Raw genomic sequence first — 21,906 nt, 5'->3', positions numbered from 1 at the left:
ACATTTACATGTAATATTCCTTCCTAAAAATCATATATGTAAGCACAATTGTGCTTTTTTTTGTTTCCCTCTCCAAGCCACAAAGCCTCTGTGTGTGTGTGTGTGTGTGTGTGTGTGTGTGTGTGTGTGTGTGTGTGTGTGTGTGTGTGTGTGTGTGTGTGTGTGTGTGTGTGTGTGTGTGTGTGTGTGTGTGTGTGTGTGTGTGTGTGTGTAAAAATTGAGATCTTCGAATTCATGTTTTACCCATCCTCTCCGTTTCTCCTGCAGGGTGTCGGGTCCCCTCCTGTCCCCTGGGATGAAGGGGACGGGGACGCCTCCTCCTCCACTGGAGAAACAGCATGTCCTCCCTCAGCATAAGACCTACGCTCACTATCACCATCATCAGTCTGCCAACGATGGTAAGACTAACCCAAAGACTTCTGGCTTCAGCTGCAGCTGGTTTCAGGAAATGTGTTTTGGCTTGAATTTAAATTGGTGTTTCAATTTAATATCCTAAAACATACATGGGCAAAATGTGGCCTGAGGGCCAGAACCGGTCCCAAGAACATATCAACCTGACCTGCAATGTCCTCAAAGGAAAACAGAACGACCCTTAAAGAAAATCAACAAAAGGGAGCATTATGTTAAGGAATCTTGAGGCGAATGACTATGACTCGTGTCATTCTGCTATCTAACGTCCACAGACTGTATATAAAAGTGGACGTAGCTTCCAGGTTTGGAAAGCGAAGCCAATGCAAAGGTGCCTAAAACTTCAATACCACCGAGAGCCTCTAGGGGTTAGCACCAAAAAGCCTCTGGCTCCATAGGTTTTTTTTCCACAAGTCATTATAGTGTCATTCGCTAAAGTCACTCCTTCTTATTAGTTTACTGAAAATAGTCCCATCATTATTTAAATATAAATATAAAGCCTCGAAAAGCGTCATTTTTGGGGGTGTGGCTGTTTGATTGACGGCAGTCAAATATCCGCTATAGGTTTGTGAACTGCTGTACAACAATACGCCCTGCCCACCTATAACGGAAACCTGACTGCACCACAGGCCTGTCAATTAAACAAACATGCCCCCAAACATACAGCTTTTTGAGATCTTATATGGAATTAATTACTGGATTATTTTCTGGTGGACCACCAGAAAACTAATAAGAAGGAGGGACTTCAGCAAATGACACCATAATGACTTATGAAATACAAAGTCAATAAAAAAAATGTTCCACGAGTGAAGTTGACTGGGAGTCCACGGAGCCGGAGCCTTTTTAGAGCCAACAGCTAGTGACCCTCGGTGATATTGCAGTTTAAGACATTTCCACATTGGCCTAATTTTTCAGACCCGGAATCTACATTCCACTTTTATATACGGTCTATGGTTCCACTCCAGTTTTGAGTAGTTAAACATAATTCAACACGGTCGAGTTTCATGTTTCAAATCAGTTGCCTCGTGTGTGGCCGTTCACGTCAGGTCGTCTGAGGAAAAAAAAAACTAAAAAAAAACTGTTCCCCACCTCCGTCTTTTTCCTGTGGCAGGTGATTCAGTAACATGAAGTCTGTCGGTTACTTTTACATAACTTCCTACGACCGGACCCTCTGTGCCAGATCTCTTGAATATAAATAAATTCTGAACACCCGTGTGTTCTTTTTCAAATGCTTACTGGACCACCAGACCCACATGAAAGGCCTCAGCGAGAGGAAGCAGTCTCTGAGAGCAGCGATACTGCCCTGTGGCCCTGTCGGAGTGTTTTTTAGGGCACGTAGAGAGATTAGAGTCGTAGAGACAGAGTGGGGAAAACCACATGCCGGAAGCCTTTTCCCTGCTCTGAATTATCCAACAAAACGCTGGCTCATGTGTTCAGCTGTCTCTCAGCATCCCTAACACAGCAGGCTCAGCTGTCACTCCCGAACCGTTCCTAATGCCTTAAACACTGTTTTCCCTGTAAAGATCTACACATGGACGTCTCTGTAACCGCGCTGTGGTCAGGGAGTTGCGCAAAGGCGCTCCAGGAAAGGCTGCTTTCCCATTATGATGACTCCTGCGGTTGATTCAAGAGTACAACTGAGACGATGGGGACAAACGCTACATACTGCGAGGCTGGCAGACTTAGAACAAGCACAAATATAGCATTGTCATAATTTGGGATCCACATTAAGTTTCAGCCAGATGGAGCGGGCGCTTACTGACCTTAGAAACAATCACCCATAGAGGCTGGTGGCAGCTGATCAAGTGTGGCTTCTATTTTTCTCCTCCTCGTCGTCCCTCGTTTCCTAGAATACCAAGGCAGCTTTCAGAGCTGCTTCCATTTTGGAGACTCCTACAGGATGGAGCAGACGGCCGGCGGTGTCCACGTCCCAGGAGATTCCCACGCCTACGCCTCCCATCAGCACAATGGCTTCCATATGTCGACCAGCAACACTGGCTCTGCAGGTGAGGACACTTTCACTAATCGGCGCGCGTAACCAGAATCGTAAACCATCACGGGTGATTTGGTCACGGCGCGAAACCAACTGCGCTTCCTCCTCTCGGCTCCAGGCTTCAGCTTGACCCAGGAGCTGCAGGCAGGCGCAGGGTGCCAGTTCTCGTCCAGCCCCGAGGAGAGCATCTTCTTCCAGGTGGGCAGCTTCGACCGCAGCTTGAGCCACATGTCCTCCGTCTACACAGAGACATAGAGCAACACTGGAGCAGGACACGCTGGAACACCCCGTCTCTACTACTCTGCAGTCCTATTGCTTCCACAGGCACCTCCACACACTCAGATCAGCTCATCTTCAGCTCTGCTCAGAACAATACAGGTCTCATTGTCAATGGGTTCCTCCGACTCACTGATGTAAAGCAGCAGCACAACGTAACTTTGACACATAAGAGACGCTGTCTGAATGGAAATAACGAAGTGGCCTAGAACTGCAGCTCCTAACCTTTTTCAATTATGATTATTTTATTACAGAAATAACGTTAAGTTCAAATAAATCCAGCAGTCATCAATTTGGCCCCAGTATTTTTTTTTTTTTTTTTTGCTTTCATATTATGTTAAAGGGGCAATCCACCAATTTTACACATGAAAATAAATTAGGTCATGACTACTTCTGTGACTGTGGAGGAAACTTTCTACAGTTTTCCAGGTTATCTTGAGACTTTAAAATGTGATTGGTCCATCACCCTGGGTTGGGGGATTTTCAGTATTTATAGAGGAAGTTTAAAAAAAAAAAAATCCAGTATTTGATCTGGTTTTGTCTGTCCGATACAGATTTCCCTTTCTTTAAATGAGGGAACGATGCGAGTCACAGAAATTACATGAACGTGAAGAAGAAAGCTGAAGAATGGTATTTTAAAACATCTGAAACATCAACGATCCTTCTCAGATTCACAATCAGTTTTATTGTCCAAGAATTCTTTATGTACAGAGAATTTCACATTTAGTGCTAAAAGTCAAACCGTTACAGTCAGACGCAGCTCATACCTGCTCTACATAATGCACCACAAAACTCCTGAACACACTTTAAAATGTCCTCTCCCTCCTCTTTGTGTCTTTTCTCTCTAATTTACATCTTTCAATCTATTTTAGAATGAAGTGGAGAAAAGAATATATAATTTTGCTGTGATGTTTTAGCAGTGGAAAAAAAAAGTTTGCATTTCTGCATTTTGTTAAGTGTTTTTTCTTTTTTTTTCTTTTGGATTTATCTCCAGAGGAGGGTTCAGCCTCATTCATCCTGCAAGAATGCAGAGAAACCAACCTATTTTATTATTATATGTATAAAATGTACAGTTTGTTTACAGCAATCATTTGAATGTTTGTCATTTCTCAATTTAAGAAATAAATAATTGAATGATCGTGCAAGCTCTCTTTTTTTTAACAATGAAATGACAATGATATGGGCATGAACATGTCACTACAAACTGAATTTGAATATGTCCATTTGAATTTGAATTTCTCAAATTAATTAAATTAACAATAATTACATTTAAAAAAAAAAGTAATTTAAATTATATAATTACATTTGTACTATTTAACTTTAACTAACTAATAACTGCATTGAAAAGATGAATCTGAAGAGCGTAATCTGAAATGTTATTTATTGAAACTCTTTTTGAATTAATTCATTTAATGCCATTAAATTGGAATTTATTTGTCCTATCTCTCTCTAAAGTCAACTCTTCACGTTCCGTTATCACAATTAAAATTCAGTTCTTGAATGTTCTCTGACGAAGGTTCCATAAATAATGTTCCCAAACACACTTTGAAAACTGTTCATTTCTCATCTTCATTCACTCGATACCTAAGCTGCTGGCAACAGAGCAAGGCGTCGCCTTCCCTGCAACCTTGTCCAGGTCGTTCTGCCTATCTGCACCTGGCAAATTAGGCAGAATCATCCCTTTGTTGTTGTGTCCATATCACTTCTCGGTCCATCCAGCAAATTGCCATCTTGAAATTACATGACATTTACATTCATGCATTCTCTGCGATATTTGCAGGAGCTTACAATTTTGCAAGATAAAAAAAAAAAAAAGATTAAATGAAAAAACGTAGGCTACGCTAGACTCTCTGCTGAAGTAAGTCTTCCAAACAAAACTTATTCATCAACAAAAATAATTCCTCATTTACTGTTGGCAAGACTTCCATAATAAAAAAAATAACTACATGCCAGTTGACTGGGGGAAAAAAAACAAAAAGTGACAGGGTTTATGGGAAATGTAGTCCTATTGAAGTAAATGGTCTGCACTTATGTAGCACTTTATTGGTCTCAAAGGACTCTACAATCCAGCTATTACCAATTTTAGAGACTAAAGCTCTTGTTTTCTCCAGAAGATGTGGCCTCTCTTCTATGTTGCACTCGCAGACTTATTTAGCTCTGTCACATTTATGATTCAGTCATTTTTATACAACTTTCAGCCCTTGGTTCTATAAATCCAGAAAATACTCATTTCTTATTAACAGTAATACAAGTCTCAATCTAATTAGTATTTTTCAGCATCCAGTTCAACGAAGGCCTCCTGTGCACACAAAGTGTCCCTTTCCCTGCAAACTCTTTCAGCTCATCTGCTCCTGTCAAATTTGAAAGAATGATCCCTCCAGTGTCGCTTTGTCTTCCGAAATCTGTCCAAACCACTTCTGCTTCAATTACTAACCCTAAGAGTGCCTTATGTAGGCTATTTATGAGCAACCGTAGTACTTTTCATACTTAAACGCTATTCCTTCAAAGATCTGGATGTCTGAGACACAAAACGAATTTCAAGAACAAAATTTGAATTGTGAGAGCTGAATGTGGAAATATGGGCAGGGATGAATTTTCCATGAGGAACAAAAACAAGTACAGTTTTTATACAAATAAATGTGGTTTCATCATATTATATCCAGTTTTCAGCTAATAAATTAAATGTATTATTTAATGTTAATGTTATTAATTTTGTTAAATAGTACAAATTAAATGATGTGATTCAGATTCAATTTTTTTATATGAAATTATTCACGTTGAGAAATTATAATTCAAATACGAATGATTTAAATTCTATGTCGTTATATATATTCCTGTTCCTGTGAGAAATTCAAATTGTTCACATTAGTTGTATGTGTCAAGTGTTCAATGACTGAGTCCGACTGTTGAGATGATGAAGAGCACCCTGAGAAACACCTTCAGACTGCGGGCATGTTCTGCCCTCTAGTGGACACTGGTGAGTACTGCAGACATAAAACTCACTGAAAAGTCCCTCCTTATTTCTGCTTCTTCCTGTTGAGATAGCTCTGATAGTAGAAGTTACTGAAGAGGATGATGAGGGTGACGCAGTAACCAAACACCACCACGTTCATGGAGTCGGGGAAGTCGCACTCAGTGAAAAGGTTATAGCCCGTGTGCAGCAGGAAGAGCAGGAACTGCAGCTGGAGAGGCAGCCGACAAGAGCTCAGATGAGACTTTATGACATGAAGACATTGTTTGTGTACATGTGTAATACCCGTCATACAGAGCTCGAGGCGCTCACCAGTTGCAGAGACGTCAGGTATCGTTTCCACCACAGGTACTTCTGCATGTGAGGGCCGATGGCAGCGAGGCCATAATACGAGTACATCACAATGTGAACGAAGCTGTTGACCAGGCCGATGAAGAACGCTGCCGGGAACGGAGGAATGCCAAAACAACAGTTCGTAAACATTTTAAAAGGTATTGAAATATAAATAAAAGGTGGTTTAAATAGGCCTACTTAAAATCTTAATTTGTGTATCATGTTTATCATACTGGAATATTTTTTTACACATGCTTTCTTCCTTAGTAAGGTTTAAGAATGGAGCAACCAAATTAAATAGGTTTAGATGATCGGTAGAAGTTATGTTTATTTTTAATAAATCATGCATTTTTTTGAAATATTTGAATTAAGATGACCTACACTAGGTGGGGAGGTGGTATATACACACATATCACAGGTATACAGTAATAAAAAAAAATAATAATAGAAAAAAACAAGGCTATACAAAAGCGCCTCGGTCTGCTCTAAACATCAAACACCTCATCATAAACTCATACAGGAACCCTTAAATAGCTTTGACCCATTTGCACTATCTAAGCCTTTCCACATGTTCAACATAAAGGCATAAACTTACGCCTTTAGGGTAACTTGCAAGTGGGCGGGCAATTCTTGTACATATTATGAAATACAATCCTGGCAGTGCCAGTGAGTGTTTCCATGAAAATGTTACAGCAGTTGACTTACACTGTCCTCCGGCCACATACTTGACTCCCGCCCACCAGTTGAAGATCATGGTGCCGTGATGGTAAACATGAAGGAATGTCAGCTGACTGTTCTTCTTCCTCAGGATGAAGAAGAGCTGCAGGTAAAAGAGAGGAGCAGAGCGGACGGTCACAGTCACGACACCGACGAACGTCAACGACGACGCAAGACGTCTGAAATCCTACGCACCGTGTCGCTGAGCTCGATGACCTTCGAGAAGAAAAACCACCAGCACACTCTGGCCATCTGGAGGGAGGAAACTACATCATCAGGATTCAAAAAGGGTGAGCGTATGTTTCGAACCGCACTGCCAGCTGCCTGGCAGGATTGGTTTAACCCGTCAGTTACGCGTGCGACGGATCAAACGTCCGTACAGACGCGACACAGTGACGAGCCGGTGAGAAGCTTTCTTACCCTCATTGCCATCGGACTGCTGCTGTAATCTACAGGCTGACAGAGGAGGCTGTAGTTCGAGACCCAGGATGTGACCAGGAACTGAAAACATTCAGGCAATCATGTATCTCCACTTATATTATAAAAACAAGAATCTCTCAAGAGGAAGCAACAGATCACGCGCACCTCGTAGCACATGTATGCAGACAGGCCGACCATGGCGAAGTTGTAAACAATGAGAACAAATTTGAGGTCAACGGGTTCTTTGTGTTTCATCAGACGAGGGCCGGCCCAGGCCACAAACAGGTAGACCAGGAAGATGAGGGCCACCTGGACGGGGGAGTAGACCAGCAGCCACGGGTCCGTCCTCTTGTCTGGAAGATAATATAGAGCTCTGTCAGGGACTTTTAAGTATTATCAACAAATTAAGGAGCTGCCTCGGTTACAACGAAATTCCACCGATCTGTTTTTATCTGTTAAAAAAAACAAACAAGTAACAACTTTTGGGCAGATCATAACTATCCTGACAATTTCCAGTCTGGATTTAGACCTCATCCCAATACTGAGATTTTTTTCTTATCGAGGTTTTAAAGACAATCTTAACACTGACTCCGGTAAAGTCTCTGTTCTTGTGTCGTTAGATCTGAACGCAGCATTTTAAGCAGTTGATCACAGTGACCGACAGACTTGAATACTGGTTTGAACTCTCTGACATAGTCCTGAATTAGTTCAAATCCCACCAAGACAGAGACCATTTTGTGTCAATGCATCGGACCTTCTCCCAACAACGTGTAGCGTCCCACAGGGATCGATTCTTGGACCTCTGCAGTTTATTCTTTATGTGTTTCCATCAACTGATATCTTCAAATATTTCACGGTTTCATACCACGTGTATTCAGATGATACGCTAATTTATAGAGCTGTGTCAGGATAGTGCTTTAATGAGGATAACATTGTAATGATTGTATTCAGCACAATAGAAGGAAGAAATAAAGAAATAGAGTTTAGTATGTCACTAAGTAGTAAAAATCAAGTTAAAAAAAAAAAACTCAGCTATTTCGACACCTGAATTTCAGAAGTCACAGAGTCAATAACAAAATTCACCTTCTACCACCTCAAAAATATTGCAAGGAGACTTGTTGTCAAAACCCTTTCTAGAGAAACTTGTACATGCATTTGGACTGCTGTACAGGAGAGTTCGCGGGTCTCTCTAAGACACCAATCAAACAGCTTCAGCTGATTCAGAAAGCTGCTGCCGGGGTTGTAACGGAAACCAAATAAACTCAGCATAAAACTCCAGTTCACCGATCACTTCAACGGCTTCCAGTTTCTGGAAGAATCAAAATCAAAATACTATTAATTAACGGCGTAGGTCCAAAATACTTTCCTGATCTTAAAGTATGAATCCTGCAGCCGGCTCAGGTCTCCTGGCTCGGGATTATTAGCTGTTCTCAGGACTAAAACTAAAATTGGCAAAGCTGCTTTTAGCCAATTGCTTTTTTTTCTCATTTCTTTCATTTTTTTTGCTGATGTTTATGATTATGATGGTTTTTTTTTTTTTAGCTTTTCTTTGTAGACTTTGATCCTCCTTAGTTTTCCTGTTTTAGTTGTCATGTTTTAACTTTTTTGTTTGTTTGTTTGTTTAATTGTGTTTCTGTGGTGCACTTTGGGTTGCCTGGAGCAGGATGAGGAGCTATATAAATAAATGTACTTTTTAGTCTGCACAGAAATGCAAAGATTTCACAGTATGTGAAAGTTGCTCCTGCACATAAGTGTGCAGCATGTAAGCAAAATGTGGTTTCAAAAAATATTCTTTAACGTGCACTTGAGATAAAGATCATTGTTCGGCCCGAGTTTGATTTACCTACACTATAGAGGACTGGAACGAGATAATGTCATTAGAAAAAAAAAAAAATCGTCATGGTGGCAAATCATGTGGCAAGCCACAGAGCAGTCATTGTGAGGTCAAGTAGGCGTACATCTGCAGCTCCCGCACACTTTACAGACACACAAAGGCTGTCTGAAACTGCCGATTCTCTTCTACAAGAGGAAGAGATATGCAAAATTTAAAAAAAAAAAAAAAAGGATCGCCGTCATATCAATACCTCCATTGTCCACTATCCTCTGGTGTACGGACAGGACAGTTTGCCATGCAGAAGCCATCTGAAAACACACAGTTCAAAGCATTATAGGAAAAGGAAAACCACTCAAATGTTAAGGACAACAACAACAAAAAACCTGCTCACAGTTTCAGCGACAGCGCTGGACGACCTTTGGACAAACCTTTGGACACTTGTCTGTTAACTGTTGGTCAAATATAACCGAGTAAAGTTCAACTCGCAGCACGGCCTGCGGCTCGTCTGGCGACTGATGAATGAAGGCAAGACCGGAGCGAGCAGCCGCAACGGGGAGCAGAGCCGCTCCGAGTCACGGCGGCTCACCGGACTGGATGAACACGACGGGGAGTCCTCTTCCACGCGAGTAACTTCGAACCTAAGTGGAGAAACTACGGAGACGATTTGGGTCACTTCCTGGGTCCCCCCCCACCCCCGCTTTGGCAGGTTGCATCTCTGGGACACTCGGGCGCGCTGTTTCCTCCCAAAATGTAACCGACAATGTGATTTCTATTTTTTTATTTGTTGCTTACGTGTCGGAATAAATTTTAAATACTGCATTTCTCGCACAGATACATACTTTGAAAAGAAAATATAACTTTTAAAACCATAGAGAAACAGTACTCTGGGTTTTGATTGGAAAATAAATCTCGACCCTTTATTTTTTTTATTTTGGTAATAAACATGACAGTTATGTTTACATATTAGGTGTAAAAAAAAAAAAAAAAAAATGTTGTTGGCTGACATAAAACAAATTTAAATCCTGCCATAGGTTTGCAGGACTCTAAAAGGCAGTGTGACATCATACAGTCCATAATAATTACAAAAATATTTTCTACAAAATCACACAGCTGATGCACTACAAGTCTAAACATTTAAAATCTGGGGCTATGGTACCGTAATAATAGGACATGCTGTCGTAATGATGATCTGGACAATAAGACGCATAGAAAAGAGCCATGCAGACTCTCAGAGACCCTAACAGTGTTCCTCTTTAACGGTCTTGAAGAAGGAGCTCAGTGATTGCTGTCTGCCTCCGCTGCTAGCTGCACTCGGTTTGTGCTTGTTCGAGGTCTGTAGTTTCTTGTCAGTCTTTAAGCCCTTGTGCTTTCGCCTTTGTCCGTCCTAAGAAAAGCAAAGACAAAAGACACACGCAACATGCGCTGGTGTGGGATTACAGAAGAAGTGACATGATTTGTACAGGATGTCAGGTAAATTATTGTGACACAAGAGCCGGGGTCTCGGGTACAATAAAGGCAACCGTTTATTCGACCAAATGCATTTGGGTTCACAAGCATCACTTCCAAAAGCTCTGCTGAGTAGTGAACAACAATCTCTCATCTCCTCGCCCTTCTAATACCTCGGTTCCCCTCCTTGCATGAGAACTGCACTCCTGTTTATCTTCATGGGAACAAGACACTACCAGACAAAAACACCTCCAGATGGGTACACTGTCTGGAACATTCTGAGCTTGTTTGCAGTAAATAAATCAGCCTATGCTGGCTGGTGGGACAGTGTGTCCTTCGGATGGGGAGGGGACATGTCCGGGTGGGGAAGAAACACACTCAGACGGGGAGTGAGACACATTCACATGACAGAGGAGAGACTGTTGTCAATACACGGAGTAAAGTACATTTTCCAACATAGAGAATGGTAAATATATTGAACATAGTGATTTTTCTCCATCACAGGATTTTAAAAATATATTGGAAGTTTTTACCTTGGAGGTTTTTTCCTTTGGACTGCCCACAGAGTCGTAAAGCTTCACAATCTGCAGGAGAGTTAACATGTTGATACCGCTCTTAGATCGTTCACATGAACACGTCGACAACAGACTCAACACTACATTAGAACGATTAGTCGATTAATTGATGAGATGATTGAAAAAATATCCATCACCAACTATTTAGATTATTGATTTGTCGTTTTGAGTCATTTTTTCATGAGGAGAAAAGATTAAATTCTCTGATTCCAGCTTCTTCAAAGTGAACAAATTTTGCTTCCTTTAGTCTTTTGTGATAATGAACTGAATATTTTTTGGTTTTGGACGGTTGGTCAGGACAAAACATGATATTTTAGGTTGAATCTTTGGCTTTGTGAAACACTGGTCAGCATTTTCTGACATTTTAAAGTCCAAACAGTTAATTGATTAACTGAGAAAATAATCAAGAGATTATTGGACAATGAAAATATTCATTATTTGCAGCCTTGAGCTACATTTTCTGACAACCTAAAAACCACAATAACTTTTGTGTTGATACATGTACAGAATATTTGTGTAGTTTTTGTGTACTCTGCTCTGATCACGAAGTGGTACTTCCGTTTTTGGGTATTTGAGAGTCAGTATTTAAGGAAGCTCAGGTTTGGCTGATTTAAGAGGAAGCTTTCAGTATTTTTGATAGTGCGCTGCAATGTGCCCTATGTTTTTATTTCTGTTGGATTATTTGCTTTGTGTCTCTGTGGAACAGTTTGAGGGCAGTGGGTAATGCTGGAGATCAGCCAGTGTTGATCTGAATTCATCTGCATAATAAATATGGAATTTAGTTTTGGAAACAGGGTGTTTTGATTAAAAGCATGCGTCACTACAGTACCGAAACAGCAGCCCCTCAGTGGCTTTCAATTTCAACAAATAGCTCTATACACAGTGTGTTTGGACAAATAGGCCGCTGCTGCAAAATCTTTCTATAAGTGATTATCAAGTCCTCTCTTGGTGTTGCTGGTACTTCAAACCTCATTTACACCGCAGGGATTCACACACTCAAACAGCATGCAGAAAGAAACACACCTTTTTCAGTCCTGTGGACACGGCAGCTTCCTGTAGCGCACATTTGGTGAGCCACTGTGTGCTTTCGGTCTGTATTTGTGTGTCACCCTCCTTCAAGCACACACTGTACACCACATAAGTCTGGTGTATGTGGGAGAAGATGTGAACCACCTGCAAACAACCAATCAAAAACGGTACAATTACAGAAACAGCTTATTTGCATAGAAAAGTGGATGATAGATTGATATGAAGCTCACCTCTCCCAGATACTGCAGGAGACTTTCAGTCAAAGTGGTTCCCAGTATTCTGCTGATTTCACCACACAGCGCCTTCCTCTGTTTCATCTCAGAGTTCTCCTCCTCCAGCAAAAGACTCGGAAACTCCCACAAGCCTGCCAGCAAACCTGAAAATACACACAGACAAACCTCTTACATATATTGACTGTATTCATGCAGCCCCACCAAATAGATGTACTTTCTCCCATTTTAGTTTTTCTGTATTCAAAACTAAAAGATAAGCCCTTTCACAATGAACACTGATAGAAAATAAAGCTGCAGAATGATTGAAAAGTCTACCAGGATTACAGCCTGATTCCAGATCTGTTAATCACTCCTCACATCCACAGTTTTCTCAGTGATTCAAGTAGAAGGAAGAAAAACACAATTTTGGTCTAATTATCGTCCCTGTCGTCCACTGGCAACACTGCCGGGCACTGACCTTTGTTTGGTCTCTGCATGAGCAGGTACTCATCCTCTCCCTCCTCTCCAGGCCTGGTCAGCACACAGGTCAAAGTTCGCTCCACCCTGGGAGGCTTCTTCGCCGGCTTTTTCGGGAAGTTCTGAACACCGAGCTTCTCGTCCCAGGGCTCCGAAGGACACAGCGGACATGTCCTGCCGTTCACTGAGAGCAAGGAGAGAGAGAGAAAGAGAGAGAGAGAGGTACTTTAACTATATACTGTAGATGTCTGAGGGAGAGACGCCGAGGCAGGAAATTTACTGCAGTCTTCTATGTCTGGTAGGTGTGAAGTCTTCCTGTCCAGCTTCCCGAAAAGCTTCAGGGAGTTTTGCTCCTGCTCAACATGAACCTGCACAGACAGACAAAGTCAAATCGGCTGAAGAAATCCTGACCTTCCTGATCTATGTTAGTCTTCTGTGTTCACAAACCATAGCTATTTCTTATTGGCACCACCTGAGATCACACCTACCTTGCGATAAGAGTGGCAGTGAGCCTGTACGGGACACTGGCTGCACAGCGGTCCTTTAGGCGTGCACACTCGTGCTCCCAGCTCCATCATGGCCTGGTTGAAGTCTCCCGGTCTCTCTGGATCCACCAGCATATTGGCAAGACTCCTGAAATCCAACAGAAAATAGAAGTGATAGCATATTTATTTTAAGTCATCACAAGCTTGTCATTCTCAAACTTATCTGGAGGCTGATCTCACCAAAGGGCCTCTGTCACTGCAGGGCTTGTGCAGTCAGCTCCAATGGCCCTCATGCGACACAGTACCCGAATCACATTGCCATCTACAGCTCCAGTAACCTGGGCAACAGAGATCAAACCACCAGTCAGTGATAAATGAGGTAGATAGATGATAGATGAGTAGAGTGATCAGGTATGACCTCAGAGTTTTCTGTGGTGCAGATATTTGTGTGTCATGACCAACCTGCCCCAGTGCAATAGAGCCCACAGCTGCAGCAGTGTAGCGTCCCACTCCGGGCAACTGTTTCAGCAGGCTGTCGACTGTCCGCGGCATCCGTCCCTTCAGCTCCGACACCACCTGAACCAAAGCAGTAACACACTCAAAGGACACATAAAACAGCTCACACGCATCACTTCAACACATCGGTTCCTTTGTAATCCTTTTTTTTTTTTTTTTAACACAGAGCCACTGAGAGAGTGATGAAGAAGAACAGACAACACTGCAGAGAAAAGCTACAGAAATGTCTGATGCAGGAAAAACAGAGTCGCCGAGCGCAGTACAGACCTTCCGCGCCCCTTCATGCAGCCGTTTGCCTCGGGAGTAGTAGCCAAGCCCCGCCCACATCTGGTTCACCTCCTACCCATCGGTGAAATCAACAGATTTCATTTGAAAGCAACATCATTTCACATTCACCACGTCCATATACGCTGATTTAAGTAATCACCTCCAGCGTAGCGGCTGCAAGGTCCTGCACAGTGGACCACCTCTGGAGCACAAGAAACAGAGAGTCTAAATGACACATAGCGTAGTGTTGCACATGCTCACTACATTTCATAACAAGGATTATAGAGTAATCAAAGCCTCAAGAGGATGGATGACACCTTCATCCAGCGGTTGTAGTAGTCTTTCACTGTGGCAACTTGAGTCTGTTGCAGCATTATTTCTGAAACCCACACTGGAAAACAGGAAGGAAAACAGACACTTTAAAGAGTCAAAGCAGTAAACAGAGAAATGTGCATTAGGTCAAGAATCCATTTTCTTACCGGCATACGTCCTGATGTTGAGGTCCGACTCTGTCACAGCCTGCAGAGGAAGTCAGTATTGTTTTTACATTGTTTAGTGAGAAATATAACTTGACATGAGGAGCGTGAAGAGTTTGTGATATGAGGGCCTTTTAGAGTACCGTTTTGAATGATACTAAAGTAATAATAATAAAGTATTTATGCCTATAAGCACTTATCTGCTTCGCCCTATTATAATCATAATGGAAAATGTTATATATTATATATAACATATAACATATATATAACATTTTATATGTAACATTTTCAATATATATATATATACACACATTATATGCTTGGCATCATGTCCTTGTTTGTTAGAAGCAGTTTATTCTCTTGTAATGGGAGTTCAGCCTTGTAGCTTGCATCCTGCTGCTTATCTCTTTGCCCAGCGGCAACTTTACATAAACAGTACCTGTCAGACCGAGGTCATCTCGCTTCAGGCGTCAACAGCTGCCTGATGTCGGGGATACTGATTCTGAAAGGACGCAGCCTTAAAGTATAAAATGAGCGCGTGTCCTTGATTCTTCATTTGTATAAATGATGATATATCATCTCACCTGCAAGTGTTTCGATAAAAGAAAACTTATCTTTTCCAATTTCCACATAATTACTTTGACTATCGGGACTGCATGTAACGATTATTTTTATAATGTGTTGATTTTTTTTTCTCAGTTAATTTATTTGCTCTTTGGTCTTCAAAATGTTGGAAAATGGTGAAAGATGGTGACCATTGTTTCCTAAAGCCCAAAGTGCAGACTAAAACGTCTTGTTTTGTCCCGACCAACAGTCCAAAACCAAAAAATATTCAGATTATTATCATGGGGGATTAATGAAAGCAGAATATATTTAAATTTAAGAAATTGCTATCAGAGAAATTTAGCAGTTTTTGATAAAATAATTACTCATAATGGTCAACCAATTGTTGGTGATAAATTTCCAGTCAATCAACCAATTGACTAAATCACTAATCTTTGCAGGTACAGTGACCTATTGCTTTATTTTTCCGCCGTGTGACAATATAAAAGGCAATAGATGTAAATACTAATTACCCCCAAAATAAGTCATTTTCTAGTGTGCTGCAGTAACCATATCTCTGAAACAAGATTACTTTTATAATCATATAGAATGGGATTTATTGTAAACAAGCATGTGTGTTAAAATAAAGACACATTTTCATGTCAGAAGCAGTAAAAATAAATAGTTTCTTTTTACCAGAGTCCTCCATGGCAGCTCTCTCTTGTCCTTGTCGTACCAGCTGAGGAGTTGAGAGCGCAGCTGCACGACATCAGCAGGATCAGGGAAAGTGTGGTACGAAGATGGCGAGGAACCATTTGTGGTTTCCTCTGAAAGACCAAAAACACAATTCTCGCTCAAACTAAACACACGCTTCACTTTACAAAGGGAATTTCACTGAATCTCAAGCTAGTAAATATTTTTCAAATCCCCTTTGAGGGTCAAATTTCTTATTTTTCTGTGATGGTTACATGGAGTGTGTCAGTTGGCAGATTTGTATGCCGTACATGAACATTTTCAAGTATGTGACTGTTTTATAAGTGGAGAAATGAAGTTGGCAGAGACTCAGAGGTTATTCCCTGCAGAAGTATGAAACTTCCCATCATACATGAGCCCACTGGATAAAGGTTGGATGTATCTTAACATTGCTGTGGTGATTTATGTGGCTGTAAAATTCACCACAGCTCTGACACTGCCCTGCAAAAACAAAAACAAAACCAGCAGTATTTATTGTGAGGCTGTTGTGTAGGTTGCACCGCTGCTGGTTTTGTTCATCTCAATTGATGCGTGTAATCCTTAAACTGGTCAGAGTCCAGATGTACATTTCGAGGTGGCTGCAGGATACACAAGCATGTTGTTTCATATCGATGTGGATAAATTAAGTAACATCACCATGGTGACTACCTCCTTTCACAGCTGTCTTTGACCTCTTCCGCTTCGGGCTTGTTGTTTCTACCACCTCCAGTCCGGCTCTCTTGCCTTTACGCATGACTGAACGTAACCTGCTCATAGTCGAAAATCTTATTCCAGCGACTTCGCTCAGTTTTGTCCGAACAGCAGGGACAGCCTTGTTTACCTCCTGGATTTACTTTTGGGCTCCCGCCACGTTCGGGACGGGCGGATGCTGCTCGTCCAATGAGCTGTTAGGAAACTAAAGACGTATATGTAACGCCATTTCCGGTGGGCGGGTTTAATTGAAAATTATGTAAAGGTTTCTCTGTGCGCAAGTATATGTTCATATTGATTATTAGGGACCCTTATTATGTCTACCATGAATTCAAGGGTAATTTTATAACATTGAAAATAACGAAAATGAAAATTATAATAAGAAAAGAAACGTCAGAATATTTTCCCCTGTGATAGATCAAAACCATACTACCACCAAAACGTCTTAATTCAGTGAAAAAGCTTGGCATAAACAATAGTGCATTTATTATATATAAATTCATAAATTTAAATTTATAACTCTTCTTTATTCAACAAATAAAAAATAGACATCAAAGCCTACACCTACTTAAAAAAAAAAAACATACACAGTATTATCACAAATTTCTGGCATGATTTGTTGCTCCGGTCAACCATCAGATTTGTCACCATGGAAAACTGGAAAACAAAGATTGACAAGAAACAAATAAATTATTCTCACATAGTACAGGAAATGGAGAAAAATAAGAAACTTTTGACCAGCGTTCGCAAGAAACAGATAACAGTCATTACCCTGTGTTATGTTAACCTGGTTTGACAGCAGGATTTCTGCTTGTGTCCTATCCATATTCATGTACAAAGTGTCAGATTTGTTCTGTAGAAAGAGAGAGGAGAAAGGGACTGATTTTTAGCAGCTTGAACTTTATGTTATTTTTCTAAATTATTACATCTTACCATGAAAGATGCAAACAGTGCACTGCCCATGGCTCTCTGCACGTGTTCCTCAATAGGTGGGAACGACTGGACAAAGTGCTAGACAGAGATGACAGCAGACATGAAGAGTTATGAGGAGCATCGGTGTGAATGAACAGTATGTGTCTGTCTGCAGATGGATGTGTGTTTGGAGTTAAGTGATGCAGAAATACATTAGAAACAGTGACAAATCTCACAGATGTTATACTGTACAGTCCGACTTTTAAGATATCCCCGCCTCTATATATGTCATAGTTTCAGTGTTTAATATTACATAAGAGAAGAACAATTGGATTTACTCCAACACAAATCAGTGTCATTTACTGCAGAATAAGTTGGAACTGTTGTTACTAAGTGGTCCATTTTATTGGAAATATGCATCATCTCTAAAATCTCAGAATAGAAGCCACTCAGTGACTTTTTTTATGTGTGCCAAATAGTTACCACACATGTGGTCTAGAAATCGTCATAGACTGTATTTCGAAAGGAAACTTGCATGTGTGTGTGTGTGTGTGTGTGTGTGTGTGTGTGTGTGTGTGTGTGTGTGTGTGTGTGTGTGTGTGTGTGTGTGTGTGTTTGCGCGATGCATGGGCATATGAAAGCATGTACGTACCTCCAGAGCAAGGCTGGCTTGTACTTGAGCATCAACGTGTTCTCTGTTGCCCATCGCGTACAGAAGATGTTGTATGACTCGAAGCGAGAGAAGCTCCCGAGAAAGATCTTCATCCTTTTCAGCCAGCAACCTTCAACACATCAGAAAAATAAATAATTATGGTAAGACAACAGATAAAACTGTCAAAACATAAAATAAATACAATAAAAACATGATTCATCTTCTTTTTTTCTTTTTTTTTAACAAAATGAACATAACAGGTTTTCTGAAATTTTGTTGTTGTTGTTTATTGTGTAGTTGAGCAATGCAATATTTTGAGGTAGTACGGTTTGATGTGTATGCGACATGTGACCTGTGATTAATGTCCGTACCTTATAGTTTTAGCAGCAGCAGCTTGTTGTACAAACACAGGCAGAGATCCAGTCATCAGGATCACCTCAGCTTCTGATGGTATTATATGCATGTCAAAGATAAACATGTTTTAATGATAATGTAAGAAATTAGGCCTCATTAACAAAATTGTAGCTCATGAATTGATGAGTTTGGTGCAATTTTGTTTTTTATCTGTCTCAGACACTGCAGAAATCTAATCTATAAACACAACTTTTTTTTAAACATAGTAAGGTGGTCTCGCTTCCCATCTTGATCAGTCTTAAGGAGCAATTTTACTCAAAGCCTGCTATAACAGACTAAAATGTAACCTTCTGTGATCTGGCGCTGCTGCTGTACTTCTTCTTTAACGGGCCTCAGCAGAGCCACCAGTCCAGTGAGCAGCAATGCCTTCACATCATAACACGTCAGGTCTACGATCAGATTAATAGCTGTCAGAAAGATGGACAGAGAGAGAAGATTTGAGGCTTGTCATTTATTTCAGGGTAGGAATTTCCCATTGCCATTTCACAGCGTGCAAAAGATTCAGCATAAAAAAACAACTATGGCCAGAAAGAAATAAAAGTTTGCCCCGAGTAGGCATCTTATCTACTGACCTTCATCCTGGACATCCAGGTGCAGGGACCTGAGCAGATCAAGCAGAGGCTCTACAATGCCGTGATGGGCTGTTTTCATTTTCATCTGAGACAGAATAAATGGAGCCAGGCTATTGTTTACAGGAAATATCTGAGTCTATTCCAGTGTGTGACAGACCAGGTTTCAATGCACGTGTTTGCAGTACCATGTGGCTTTGTGTAGACTCTGTGGGTTTGTGGGTTTACCTGAACGGTGCGTAAGGTGTGCAGCACCAGTTTATGGACCTTCGGGGAGGCACAAGCCATGAGGGCGATCAGGCCTTTGTAGATTTGGTCTTGATATTTAGGGTTTCCGTGGGACAGGGACTCGAGGAGTGCCCGGGCTGTCTCCTGGGTTTCCTCTGTGTTTGACATGTCCAGGCACTCTGTTGTGACTTTCACACCTGCAACAATGCAGAAAAAGTATTAAAAAAAATAGAGTGCAAAAAGAAAGCAGGAAAAACAAAAAGGACAGCAAGAAGCCTCTTTTGTATATCGTTTTAAAAACAGCTGATCTGTATATCGTGTAAATTCAGCTAAAATAAAGCCGTACTGTATAGTGTGCTGTTCACGTGTGAAATTTACCGTGGCTTTCACAGACAAACTCTTTGTACTTGCGACCAGCATTTGACAGCGTGAGTAGTAAACGGAGGGTTTCAGCCTTGTCATCCTCTTTGGTCTTAGGGTGTCTCAAAATGTCCAAGAGAGTGAGGACGCCTCCATCTTCCAGGAACTCCGTCAGGTACTGATCACTGAGGAATGTGAACAAAATTGTTTTTAAACGATACAGCAGTTTACAGCTTATGATGCAGCATTTTAGCTCGCTCACTGGGTAGAAGAAGACAGAAAAATCCCAATGGCTTTCAGCTGAAGTCCCAAGTGTGTCCCGGACATGTATCTGATCATTCAGTGAAGGACTGTGGATTACACTGACATCCCAGAGCAGGGAAACCATGACTCCAATTGGACCTATTTCTAAAATGTATTTATGTAAACATACAGTGTACAGCAAAGAACAAGGAAAAAGTAACTATCACTATCATAATAATTAGCCCCCTGCTCATGCAGAGAGAATAAATACACACCAAAGACTATGGTTTTGGGTATCGATTTAGTTTAAATTGACTTACACAGCGCCATCTTATACAAAAGCAATTAAATTTGCTCTGTATAAAATATAAATATCGATAAGTGAATAGCTGATGCTCAAAGTCCCACATGCAAATACTGGATTTTGGAGAAATACCTTTAGTGTCTGCGCTGCTCACACTTGGAATAAATGAAGCAATGAACATTCAAACTTAACACAACCGTACCTCCCGATCAGTTTAAAACTGTGGTTACAAAACACCAAGCTGTTAAAACTTGTTGTTTTGAAATGTGTTGTTTTGTTGCTTGTTTATCTGTGTGTATTTATTGTTCTGAACTAGATCATTGAAAGTGAGGTCATGCTGCCAGTGAGTCGTCAAGATAAAGGTTGAATCGAATGAATGAATATAATATAAGATATATAACGTGTCGATCAAAAATGTTTAGTTGCTAACATCGTGCTTTAGAAAGGTGAGTAATACAGAAAAGGCTGCGGCGTGTTTAAATTGTCACGTGATTCAAACAGTGACGTAAACTCAATCCACAGCTGGAGGAAGGATACGTGAGTCTCATCCATGTGCCGAGTCGAGCCAGGAAGAGGCTGGCAACCTGTGCGAGCTCCAGCTCCAGTTCATAAAACGTCTTCCCGGCGTTTTGAGTCACAAACGTGTTCAACATGCGGCCGCGGGACGTCCCGTCACCGCGGTCCCATTCTCCAAGAAAACCGAGGACGGTGCCGATGTTCGCTCGCTCTGTTGACATCGGTTTTAGTTCGCCTGATCTTAGCGGCGGCGAACTTCAACTGAAGCAGCAGAGAAGAACCAGAACCAGAACCAGAACCAGACTGCTGGCTGTCGTTAGCCAAAGACTTCCAATAAACCAAAGAACTTTCTTTTCCAAAAAAAAAAAGTCATTTCTCGCGGCTTCATTTGCTCCTCGTCTGTCCGCTTTCCGCGTTTCGTTTACGTCAGCGAGTTGAGGGTTGCCTAGCAACGCCGCGCAACCTCTGCCCGTACGCGCCCTCGCGGCCTCACCGCCGGCTCACTTGAGTGGCACTTCAATTTTGCTTTTGGTAATTTGGGGCATGTCAATTTCTTGAGCATTTGCACCGCTGAGGTTCAAGACAAAAACTCCTGCAATAATACTTCAATCTTATTGCACTTCCGTTAGAGGGGCCCTTTGTCAAAGTCCAGTTTAAACAATCTTATAAGGGGCTGTTTGTATTTCTATTCAACAATTATTATATCCAGATGTTTAGCATGATATAACAGCATGTGTTTGAGACCAATTTGAAATGGTCCTTTGAAATGTTGATGGTGATGCTTGAGGAAATACTCGAGCAAAGTGCCTCAAACTTCTGTTTGATTGAGTGTAAATTTCGCTCGTACGCAATTGCCAGTAGCAAAGTAAAAACACTGCAAGTAAAAGCCCCGCATGAAAAATCCAATGTCAAGCAAAGTACTTGTAGTTTTTAAGCATTAAAAGATAATGGTTTGGTCCCTCTGACCGACTATTATATAAGGTATTACATCATTAGATTATGAATATTAAAATATCAGTATGTAATCAGTCTGTTACTGTTGCAGCCGGTGCAGGCGGAGCTGGTTTGAACAACTTCGTATCCAGTTTTAGATACAGGAACATAAATCTGAGGAGTTGTCAGATGATTACCGGAAGAGGAAAGAAGCAAAAATCGAAGTTTTAATACAGAAATCTGTGTTCAATTTTTTTTTTTTTTTTTAAACTTTTTATCAGATCATTAATTTTTGGTAAAGTAGCCTATCGGACAGGTTGGACGCAAGATGGAAACCACTGGTTTAATCTTCAA

General features: G+C 41.1%; 3 protein-coding genes across 3 annotated transcripts in view; 1 reads left to right on the top strand and 2 right to left on the bottom strand.

The window, feature by feature from the left end:
• LOC138618919 (zinc finger protein GLIS1) overlaps positions 1-3,815 on the top strand; it is a 71,261-nt gene extending 67,446 nt beyond the window's left edge. Inside the window, exons 9-11 of the mRNA XM_069695013.1 lie at positions 268-398; positions 2,259-2,414; positions 2,520-3,815. Coding sequence (XP_069551114.1) covers positions 268-398; positions 2,259-2,414; positions 2,520-2,656 — 424 coding nt within the window. The 3' untranslated portion in view covers positions 2,657-3,815. The remainder of the gene's footprint in view (positions 1-267; positions 399-2,258; positions 2,415-2,519) is intronic.
• Positions 3,816-4,041: 226 nt separating this feature from the next.
• elovl8b (ELOVL fatty acid elongase 8b) lies at positions 4,042-9,549 on the bottom strand. Its single transcript, XM_069695014.1, has 8 exons — positions 9,336-9,549; positions 9,203-9,260; positions 7,284-7,471; positions 7,119-7,199; positions 6,894-6,950; positions 6,687-6,801; positions 5,961-6,088; positions 4,042-5,859 (listed from the first exon to the last, which is right to left on the bottom strand). The coding sequence occupies exons 2-8, from the start codon at positions 9,258-9,260 to the stop codon at positions 5,695-5,697; spliced, it is 792 nt and encodes a 263-aa protein (XP_069551115.1). The 5' UTR covers positions 9,336-9,549; the 3' UTR covers positions 4,042-5,694.
• A 203-nt stretch (positions 9,550-9,752) lies between these two features.
• Positions 9,753-21,468, bottom strand: mutyh (mutY DNA glycosylase). The gene is made up of 25 exons (XM_069694643.1): positions 20,641-21,468; positions 19,819-19,887; positions 19,575-19,741; positions 19,197-19,393; positions 18,972-19,056; positions 18,687-18,806; positions 18,357-18,429; positions 17,986-18,115; positions 17,355-17,432; positions 17,122-17,274; positions 16,368-16,554; positions 15,675-15,805; positions 14,439-14,478; positions 14,277-14,350; positions 14,120-14,161; positions 13,960-14,031; positions 13,639-13,752; positions 13,417-13,514; positions 13,180-13,324; positions 12,972-13,059; positions 12,693-12,875; positions 12,233-12,378; positions 11,997-12,146; positions 10,932-10,982; positions 9,753-10,336 (listed from the first exon to the last, which is right to left on the bottom strand). Exons 1-25 carry the CDS (start codon positions 20,838-20,840, stop codon positions 10,190-10,192), a joined length of 2,940 nt encoding a protein of 979 aa, XP_069550744.1. The 5' UTR covers positions 20,841-21,468; the 3' UTR covers positions 9,753-10,189.
• Positions 21,469-21,906: the final 438 nt, after the last annotated feature.

This window comes from Brachyistius frenatus, unplaced genomic scaffold (genome assembly GCF_029030835.1).
Source record: "Brachyistius frenatus isolate BFR_SWC_R1_liver_20210118 unplaced genomic scaffold, ASM2903083v1 Contig_18, whole genome shotgun sequence".
Taxonomy (NCBI): domain Eukaryota; kingdom Metazoa; phylum Chordata; class Actinopteri; family Embiotocidae; genus Brachyistius; species Brachyistius frenatus.
The sequence above is the reverse complement of the archived record's forward strand: the minus strand, read 5'-3'. Positions and strand labels throughout refer to the sequence as shown.